An 11,505-nucleotide genomic window follows, 5' to 3' on the forward strand; every position below is an offset into this window, starting at 1 on the left:
TGTTGTATTCGGGCACATGTGACAAATAAAGTTTGATTTGATTTGAAACTGAGCTGCACTTCCTAACCTCCTGCCCAATGTAATGACCATATTAGAGACACCTATTTCCTTTAGATTACACAGATCCACAAAGAATTTGAAAACAAATCCAATTTTGATAAACTCCCATATCTACTGGGTGAAATACCACAGTGTGCCATCACAGCAGCAAGATTTGTGACCTGTTTCCACGAGAAAAGGGCAAACTAGTGAAGAACAAACACCATTGCAAATACAACCCACATTTATGTTTATTTATTTTCCCTTTTGTACTTTAACAGCGAGAGAGAGAGACTAGAGAGAGAGAGAAAGACTATAGAGAGCAGGAGAGAGAGGGAGGGAGAGGGAGAGAGAGAAAGACTATAGAGAGCAGGAGAGAGAGGGAGGGAGAGGGAGAGAGGGAGAGCGAGAGAGACTAGAGAGCGGGAGAGAGCGGGAGAAAGAGAGAGAGAGTGGGAGAGAGAGAGGGAGAGAGAGAAAGAGGGAGAGAGAGGGAGAGGGAGAGAGAGAGAGAGAGAGAGAGAGAGAGATAGAGAGAGGGAGAGAGAGAGAGAGAGAGCGTGTGGGGGAGAAAGAGACCTAAATAGTGTGTGAGAGAGAGAGAGAGAGAGAGAGAGAGAGAGAGGATATTAAGGTGTATTCCTATATTAGCAAACTATTTGACATTTAAAAGTAATATATGGATAAGTGAAGATGCAGCACTATCTTCTTACATTACCTTTAAAACAGTTGCAGGGCAAGTAATATATTACATTATGGACTACACTAAGACAGTAATATATTACATTATGGACTACACTAAGACAGTAATATATTACATTATGGACTACACTAAGACAGTAATATATTACATTATGGACTACACTAAGACAGTAATATATTACATTATGGACTACACTAAGACAGTAATATATGACATTATGGACTACACTAAGACAGTAATATATGACATTATGGACTACACTAAGACAGTAATATATTACACATTACAGATTACAATAGTGCCTTCATAACATATTTATTGCATAGCCTACTTTACATACAGTATAGTATCTCTTATTCCTCTTGCACTGAGACGTTTTTTTTCTCTAGAAGATAAGAGAGAGAGAGAGAGAGAGAGAGAGAGGGGGGAGGGCTCTTTATCGCAGATACAACAGTCCACAGCACTGTCTCTCTGTATAGTACATCATGTCCCGATCTAACTTTGTTTTTAACGAGGTCACGATTCTGGCGCTCTGGAACGCATCGGTATCCAATGGATAAGCAGCTGCAAGACGACACACCCCTTTTTATGCATGAAGTTGGGCACGCCCCCAGCATGGAAACAGCTTCTAGTCGACTCGGCACATTGACCTGTCACAATGCAGGAGACAACTAGGGAAATATCACTGGGATGGAGTATGTTCATTTGGCTACAGAAAGAAAGAAAAGTTATCATCATTTCATAACTGTGTAATTTCCAAAGACCGGAAAGGGATTCATACTCGACGTGTTTACGTTTAGATGTTATTTTGGGATCTAGGATGGCGATTCCATGGAGAAGCCGGTAACATGTATGATGTTTGTTGTTTCCTATTGATAGCATACTGAGACCAAAGCTACCTCCATAATCACATAAAGGGATCAAACCCGACCGAAATCCTTTATACCAGAACATAGTTGTTATATTTGAATGTCACCAACGACGCATCGGTGTTCCGTTTGAAGGGATATGGATCATTTCGCCGCTGAGTGCCTTGTGTCTATGTCCAGTCGGGCTGTCGTTCACCCTAAAGAGAACAGAGAGTTCAAAACAGAGCCAGCCTGCTGTCCAAGGAACGATGGAGAGGACATGGTCAAAGACAACTCCTCTCTTTTCGTGGTGGCGAGGATTCTAGCGGATTTTAACCAGCAGGCACCCACGACCACTAGCGATATTGCCGAGCAGGCAAAAATACCAGAAGGGTGCGTATCGCCAGCTCCAGTCACAGAGGATGGGAATACTGCCACACCTATCCTCGTCAGCCCCGCCGCCGACCTCACACAAAGAGGCAGTAAACGTGTCAGAGGTCGATCCGAACCGGAATCGCCGCAGAAAAAGCACAAATGTCATTATTCAGGTTGTGAAAAAGTTTACGGGAAGTCGTCCCACCTCAAAGCGCACCTAAGGACACACACAGGTCAGTTCCCTTTAAAAAAAATTACATTCAAATACATTATTTATAGTGATGTTAAACTCCCCATTATTTATTTTGTTCAGTTTCACTAGTAGCCTAGTATTGTGAAGAACTGGGTGTGAATAGGGACGAAAAGTGACCCTAAATTGGATGAGAGCCAACGCATTGATGCAATGCACAACGTGTCACACATACCGTCGCTCACGGTGAACTATTCTATTGACCCGTTTGCACATATAAAACGCTTTTAAAAAAACCACATGATCTAACTATTCTGTTAATATGCACTTAACCCTGTAAACAATCCTCTCTGAAACAATGTTAAGAGCTGCAGTGACTGAGAGAGCTGCGTTACATTGTAGCCTTGTCTGTATTTACTGGCCGGTGAATAAGTTGAGCGCGTGGAGAAAACACTCAACTCAATGACCTGCTGTATGGCTGATGTAGAACAGCAGGTGCAGCGAAATGGGATTCATACAACTCAACTATACCACTATGGGCTTTGTTTCAGTTGATAGAAAAACACAAGAAACACCGTGCACATAACAACAACAACATAACGATTTGACTTTTATCAGAAAACGTTTCTGAGAAAGTCAAATCAATTTCTTTACTGTAAACTATAAATCCAATAGGAAAGGATGGATGGAGGGAGAGAAAGAGAGAGAGAGATAGACAGAGAGGGTAAAGAGAGAAAGAGTGGGAGAGAGAGAGAGAGATGGTAAGTGTGACTCTAAGCTCTTTGTTTTGCTGTGGGAGGATGTACCACACCCCCTTCACTCTTTCTTCACTAGTTACCACAGCCACAAAGTCATAATTATGGAAAAACCGCGCCTATTTCTGCAATTTATCTTCTTAAAATCGGATTTTAACCCTAACCTTAAATTAAGACAAAAAAAGCTATTTCTGTTTTCATGAATTTTCAAAAATATAGCCAATTTTTCACTTTGTGCTTGTGGTAACTAGTGACAACCCCTTCCCTGCCAACATCAGTTCTCTCTCTCTCTCTCTCTCTCTCTCTCTCTCTCTCTCTCTCTCTCTCTCTCTGTCTCTCTCTCTCTCTCTCTCTCTCAGTCTGTCTCTCTCTCTCTCTCTCTCTCAGTCTCTCTCTCTCTCTCTCTCTCTCTCTCTGTCTCTCTCTCTCTCTCTCTCTCAGTCTGTCTCTCTCTCTCTCTCTCTCAGTCTCTCTCTCTCTCTCTCTCTCTCTCTCTCTCAGTCTCTCTCTCAGTCTCAGTCTCCCTCTCTCTATCTCTCTCTCTCTCTCTCTCTCTCTCGCTTTCTCTCTGTGTCTGTTTCTCTCTCTCAGTCTTTCTCTCTCTCTCTCGGCTCCAGGCCCAGCCCCAGACACACACTCTGCCTGCCTTACAGCCAATCTGTCCAGCAACAGACTCAGCTAGCAGAGCTCAGACACAGATGAGTGTTCCCCATAAGATGCTTCATATCATATCATTAGGTGGGACATATAAACTCCACAAGCGTAATCCATGTTATTACCACGTGATAAAGCAGTGTGCCAGAGCTCAGACACAGGGAGTGTTTCCCATAGGATAAGATGCTTCATGTCATTAGATGGAGAACATAATGTCCTCGATCTGCCATCCTATAGCTTTCTGAGACCCAGCAGTTCATTGTTGTCCTCTCTAATGGTCATGTTGTTTTTCTCCGTGTCCCAGAGGCCATACACGCCACTGTGTTGGGACTTGTTGTACCTTTGACAGGTACATTCTGGGCTTTTCAATGATATCACGTGTGTGAGGCTTCAGCATCTTTTCTTCTCTGTTCTTCAAAAAAGCTACCATCACAAATACTATCACAATTACTATCACAAGTACCATCACAATTACTATCACAATTACTATCACAATTACTATCACAATTACTATCACAATTACCATCACCATTACTATCACAATTACCATCACAATTACTATCACAATTACTATCACAATTACTATCACAATTACCATCACAATTACCATCACAATTACTATCACAATTACCATCACAATTACCATCACAATTACTATCACAATTACCATCACAATTTCCATCACAATTACTATCACAATTACCATCACCATTACTATCACAATTACCGTCACCATTACTATCACAATTACCATCACAATTACTATCACAATTACCATCACAATTACCATCACAATTACTATCACAATTACCAGCACTATTACTATCACAATTACCAGCACAAGTACCATCACAATTACTATCACAATTACTATCACAATTACCATCACAATTACCAGCACAATTACCATCACAATTACCATCACAATTACCATCACAATTACTATCACAATTACCAGCACAATTACCATCACATTTACCATCACAATTACCATCACAATTACCATCACAATTACCATCACAAATACCATCTCAATTTCCATCACAATTTGCACATGTTATGGTAAGTGTGTATAATTGTGTAAATATATTTTTTGTGAGTTTGGTATTCAAATGCTTTCTAACAGGTAAATACTTCAGGAAAAGTTTGGTGAGTTTTCAGTGCAATGTAATCATGTTGTCCCATTTAAATCAGACCTGTCCTCTGTATTTATGTTTTCTACCTACGGACCCAGGTTACAGTAATGTTAAATGTTTCATATTTACTATCAACCGAGACCTAATGGCCACTACAGTACACATACAAAATAATGACGAAATAACTACTCCACCCCTCCCCACACACAACCCCCCCCCCTACCCCTCCCCACACACAACCCCCCCCCCACCCCTCCCCACACACAACCCCCCCCCCCACCCCTCCCCACACACAACCCCCCCCCCACCCCTCCCCACACACAACCCCCCCCCCACCCCTCCCCACACACAACCCCCCCCACCCCTCCCCAAACACAACCCCCCCCACCCCTTCCCACACACAACCCCCCCCACCCCTCCCCCCACCCCTCCCCACACACAACCCCCCCCACCCCTCCCCACACACAACCCCCCCCACCCCTCCCCACACACAACGCCCCCCCCCTCCCCACACACAACCCCCCCCCCCACCCCTCCCAACACAGATGACTCTGTACCGTAATACCCTGTATATAGCCTCCACATTGACTCTGTACCATAACACCCTGTATATAGCCTCCACATTGACTCTGTACCGTAACACCCTGTATATAGCCTCCACATTGACTCTGTACCGTAATACCCTGTATATAGCCTCCACAATGACTCTGTACCGTAATACCCTGTATATAGTCTCCACTTTGACTCTGTACCGTAATACCCTGTATATAGCCTCCACATTGACTCTGTACCGTAACAGCCTGTATATAGCCTCCATATTGACTCTGTACCGTAATACCCTGTATATAGTCTCCACTTTGACTCTGTACCGTAATACCCTGTATATAGCCTCCACATTGACTCTGTACCGTAACAGCCTGTATATAGCCTCCATATTGACTCTGTACCGTAATACCCTGTATATAGTCTCCACTTTGACTCTGTACCGTAATACCCTGTATATAGTCTCCATTTTGACTCTGTTCCGTAATACCCTGTATATAGCCTCCACATTGACTCGGTACCGTAATACCCTGTATATAGTCTCCATATTGACTCGGTACCGTAATACCCTGTATATAGTCTCCATATTGACTCTGTACCGTAACAGCCTGTATATAGCCTCCATATTGACTCTGTACCGTAATACCCTGTATATAGTCTCCACTTTGACTCTGTACCGTAATACCCTGTATATAGCCTCCACATTGACTCTGTACCGTAACAGCCTGTATATAGCCTCCATATTGACTCTGTACCGTAATACCCTGTATATAGTCTCCACTTTGACTCTGTACCGTAATACCCTGTATATAGTCTCCATTTTGACTCTGTTCAGTAATACCCTGTATATAGCCTCCACATTGACTCGGTACCGTAATACCCTGTATATAGTCTCCATATTGACTCGGTACCGTAATACCCTGTATATAGCCTCCACATTGACTCTGTTCCGTAATACCCTGTATATAGCCTCCACATTGACTCTGTACCGTAATACCCTGTATATAGCCTCCACATTGACTCTGTACCGTAATACCCTGTATATAGTCTCCACATTGACTGTACCGTAATACCCTGTATATAGCCTCCACATTGACTCTGTACCGTAATACCCTGTATATAGCCTCCACATTGACTCTGTACCGTAATACCCTGTATATAGTCTCCACATTGACTCTGTACCGTAATACCCTGTATATAGTCTCCATATTGTTATTTTTACTGCTGCTCTTTAATTTTTGTTACTTTTATCTATTTTTTACTAAGCACTTAATTTTATGAGGCGGTATTAAGGGAGAGTATCAGAGATCTGTAGATGGGGTTAGGGTTAGAGGGGAGTAGATGGGGTTAGGGTTAGAGGGTTAGGGTTAGAGGGGAGTATCAGAGATGTGTAGATGGGGTTAGGGTTAGAGGGTTAGGGTTAGAGGTCAGTATCCGAGATGTGTAGATGGGGTTAGGGTTAGAGGGTTAGGGTTAGAGGGCAGTACCAGAGATGTGTAGATGGGGTTAGGGTTAGAGGGTTAGGGTTAGAGGGCAGTACCAGAGATGTGTAGATGGGGTTAGGGTTAGAGGGTTAGGGTTAGAGGGGAGTAGATGGGGTTAGGGTTAGAGGGTTAGGGTTAGAGGTCAGTATCCGAGATGTGTAGATGGGGTTAGGGTTAGAGGGTTAGGGTTAGAGGGCAGTACCAGAGATGTGTAGATGGGGTTAGGGTTAGAGGGTTAGGGTTAGAGGGCAGTACCAGAGATGTGTAGATGGGGTTAGGGTTAGAGGGTTAGGGTTAGAGGGCAGTACCAGAGATGTGTAGATGGGGTTAGGGTTAGAGGGGAGTATCAGAGATGTGTAGATGGATAGGGTTAGGGTTAGAGGGGAGTATCAGAGATGTGTAGATGGATGGGGTTAGAGGGGAGTATCAGAGATGCCCATCCCCTGACCCCATAACTAGTCTAGGAGCCCTGAATAGTCTTAGCCTGCGTCCCAAATGTCTCCCTATTCCCTATTTAGTGCACTACTTTTGACCAGGGCCCATAGGGATATGCACTATAAAAAAACACAGGATGCTATTTGGAACTCAGTCATAGACAGCATAACACTGACAGCCCATAGAAACAATATACAGATACTATATAGACATATTATTATATTGGACATAGACAGCGTAACACTGACAGCCCATAGAAACACTATACAGATACTATATAGACATATTATTATATTGGACATAGACAGCATAACACTGACAGCCCATAGAAACAATATACAGATATTATATAGACATATTATTATATTGGACATAGACAGCATAACACTGACAGCCCACAGAAACAATACACTATACAGATACTATATAGACATATTATTATATTGGACATAGACAGCATAACACTGACAGCCCATAGAAACACTATACAGATACTATATAGACATATTATTATATTGGACATAGACAGCGTAACACTGACAGCCCACAGAAACACTCTACAGATACTATATAGACATATTATTATATTGGACATAGACAGCGTAACACTGACAGCCCACAGAAACACTCTACAGATACTATATAGACATATTATTATATTGGACATAGACAGCGTAACACTGACAGCCCACAGAAACACTCTACAGATACTATATAGACATATTATTATATTGGACATAGACAGCATAACACTGACAGCCCACAGAAACACTCTACAGATACTATATAGACATATTATTATATTGGACATAGACAGCGTAACACTGACAGCCCACAGAAACAATACACTATACAGATACTATATAGACATATTATTATATTGGACATAGACAGCATAACACTGACAGCCCATAGAAACAATACACTATACAGATACTATATAGACATATTATTATATTGGTGAATGAAATGAGCTGTTATGCAATAATTCATCAGGTTCACAGCTGGAAGGGGTTGGCCTGTTGGCTCTTTTCGTTTTTACATGTAACACTTCTCTACAAGGACTTTATCTTTGATGATCAAAGCCTTCCTAGACTTTCAGAAGCCTTTGTAGATTACAACTACAGAAGACAGATGCTCCGTGAACGTTACGCTAGGATTTGCAACAGATACGTTCCTAGATAGATCGATACAAGTGATTCGTTTGGTGTCTCTGGACGGTGACCGAATGATGCAGATGTTCTGTACTCGACTACTAACCCTACCCCCATCCCATCTAACCCTACCCCCTTCCCCTCTAACCCTACCCCCATCCCCTCTAACCCTACCCTACCCCATCCCATCTAAACCTACCCCCATCCCATCTAACCCTACCCCCATCCCCTCTAACCCTACCCCCATCCCCTCTAACCCTACCCCCATCCCATCTAACCCTACCCCCTTCCCCTCTAACCCTACCCCCATCCCCTCTAACCCTACCCTACCCCATCCCATCTAAACCTACCCCCATACCATCTAACCCTACCCCCATCCCCTCTAACCCTACCCCCATCCCCTCTAACCCTACCCCCATCCCATCTAACCCTACCCCCATCCCCTCTAACCCTACCCCATCCCCTCTAACCCTACCCTACCCCATCCCATCTAAACCTACCCCCATCCCCTCTAACCCTACCCCCATCCCATCTAACCCTACCCCCATCCCCTCTAACCCTACCCCATCCCCTCTAACCCTACCCTACCCCATCCCATCTAAACCTACCCCCATCCCATCTAACCCTACCCCCTTCCCATCTAACCCTACCCCCATCCCCTCTAACCCTACCCCATCCCCTCTAACCCTACCCCCATCCCATCTAACCCTACCCCCATCCCCTCTAACCCAACCCCATCCCCTCTAACCCTACCCCATCCCCTCTAACCCTACCCCCATCCCCTCTAACCCTACCCCCATCCCCTCTAACCCTACCCCCATCCCCTCTAACCCTAACCCTACCCCCATCCCCTCTAACCCTAACCCTACCCCCATCCCCTCTAACTCTACCCCATCCCCTCTAACCCTAACCCTACCCCCATCCCCTCTAACCCTACCCCCATCCCCTCTAACCCTAACCCTACCCCATCCCATCTAACCCTACCCCCATCCCATCTAACCCTACCCCCATACCCTCGAACCCTAACCCTACCCCCATCCCCACTAACCCTACCCCCATCCCCTCTAACCCTACCCCCATCCCCTCTAACCCTACCCTACCCTACCCTACCCCATCCCATCTAACCCTACCCCCATCCCCTCTAACCCTACCCCCATCCCCTCTAACCCTAACCCTACCCCCATCCCTACTAACCCTACCCCCATCCCCTCTAACCCCATCCATCTACACATCTCTGATACTCCCCTCTAACCCTAACCCCATCGACACATCTCTGATACTCCCCTCTAACCCTAACCCTATCCATCTACACATCTCTGATACTCCCCTCTAACCCTAACCCAATCCATCTACACATCTCTAATACTCCCCTCTAACCCTAACCCTATCCATCTACACATCTCTGATACTCCCCTCTAACCCTAACCCCATCTACACATCTCTGATACTCCCCTCTAACCCTAACCCCATCCATCTACACATCTCTGATACTCCCCTCTAACCCTAACCCCATCTACACATCTCTGATACTCCCCTCTAACCCTAACCCTATCCATCTACACATCTCTGATACTCCCCTCTAACCCTAACCCCATCTACACATCTCTGTTACTCCCCTCTAACCCTAACCCCATCTACACATCTCTGATACTCCCCTCTAACCCTAACCCCATCTACACATCTCTGTTACTCCCCTCTAACCCTAACCCCATCTACACATCTCTGATACTCCCCTCTAACCCTAACCCCATCTACACATCTCTGATACTCCCCTCTAACCCTAACCCTATCCATCTACACATCTCTGATACTCCCCTCTAACCCTAACCCCATCTACACATCTGAACAATACTATAAGGCAAGGATCTCCTGAGCAGAAATTCTCCTGACCTTGGTCCTGAATATCAAGTGAGTCTAGACCTGCAGTCAAAATCCCGAACATAGCACTTTAATGAACAACATTCATATTCAGTGAGTTTGGGTGTGAACTCCTGAAATATAATCCTCCTTCCACTCACTTTGTTATTCTAGTGAGACGGCGCTGCACCCACAACACGGGGACAATCAGCCATTTTGTCTAGACTGCTGTGCTGAGCTAGTGTTCTACGTGTGGAGAAGAGAGACTGGTCCTTAAGGGGGGGGCGGGGGCCCATTCATTTTCAATGAAGACTAGACGTGGTTTGGGGATCCAGGCAGAGCGGTCGGGGCGGTGCTCGTGCCGATGACTGCCACTCAAGTGAGGCTGAGAAAATAGAAACCTGTCCTATTTATGCAGCAGTGGTGTCATCGTTGACCAATCATGGGAGACGACGCAGCCTGTTGGGGCGATACGTCGGCTCCGTACGGCCTTTGTCCTCTTTAGCTAGCTGGCTAACAGCTAGCCGTTTACACAGACACGGTTAACAATAGGTTTCACGTTTCAGGGTTTTAATTTGATGTCACCTGCACAGGTACAGTGAAATACTATATACAGGGTCAGTTAATACTATACTATATACAGGGTCAGTTAGTACCATACTATATACAGGGTCAGTACCATACTATATACAGGGTCAGTTAATACCATACTATATACAGGGTCAGTTAGTACCATACTATATACAGGGTCAGTACCATACTATATACAGGGTCAGTTAGTACCATACTATATACAGGGTCAGTTAATACCATACTATATACAGGGTCAGTTAATACCATACTATATACAGGGTCAGTTAGTACCATACTATATACAGGGTCAGTACCATACTATATACAGGGTCAGTTAATACCATACTATATACAGGGTCAGTTAATACCATACTATATACAGGGTCAGTTAATACCATACTATATACAGGGTCAGTTAATACCATACTATATACAGGGTCAGTTAGTACCATACTATATACAGGGTCAGTTAATACCATACTATATACAGGATCAGTTAATACCATACTATATACAGGGTCAGTTAATACCATACTATATACAGGGTCACTATATACAGGGTCAGTTAATACCATACTATATACAGGGTCAGTTAATACCATACTATATACAGGGTCACTATATACAGGGTCAGTTAATACCATACTATATACAGGGTCAGTTAGTACCATACTATATACAGGGTCAGTTAGTACCATACTATATACAGGGTCAGTTAGTACCATACTATATACAGGGTCAGTTAATATCATACTATAT

At 44.1% G+C, this 11,505-nt stretch overlaps 1 protein-coding gene across 1 annotated transcript in view; it reads left to right on the forward strand.

Annotated features, from left to right (window-relative positions):
* The first annotated feature begins 1,254 nt into the window (after window positions 1-1,254).
* Window positions 1,255-11,505, forward strand: part of klf13 (Kruppel-like factor 13) — a 60,976-nt gene continuing 50,725 nt past the window's right edge. The window contains exon 1 of the mRNA XM_036963550.1: window positions 1,255-2,198. Coding sequence (XP_036819445.1) covers window positions 1,751-2,198 — 448 coding nt within the window. The 5' untranslated portion in view covers window positions 1,255-1,750. The remainder of the gene's footprint in view (window positions 2,199-11,505) is intronic.

Source organism: Oncorhynchus mykiss, chromosome 26 (assembly GCF_013265735.2).
Source record: "Oncorhynchus mykiss isolate Arlee chromosome 26, USDA_OmykA_1.1, whole genome shotgun sequence".
Taxonomy (NCBI): domain Eukaryota; kingdom Metazoa; phylum Chordata; class Actinopteri; order Salmoniformes; family Salmonidae; genus Oncorhynchus; species Oncorhynchus mykiss.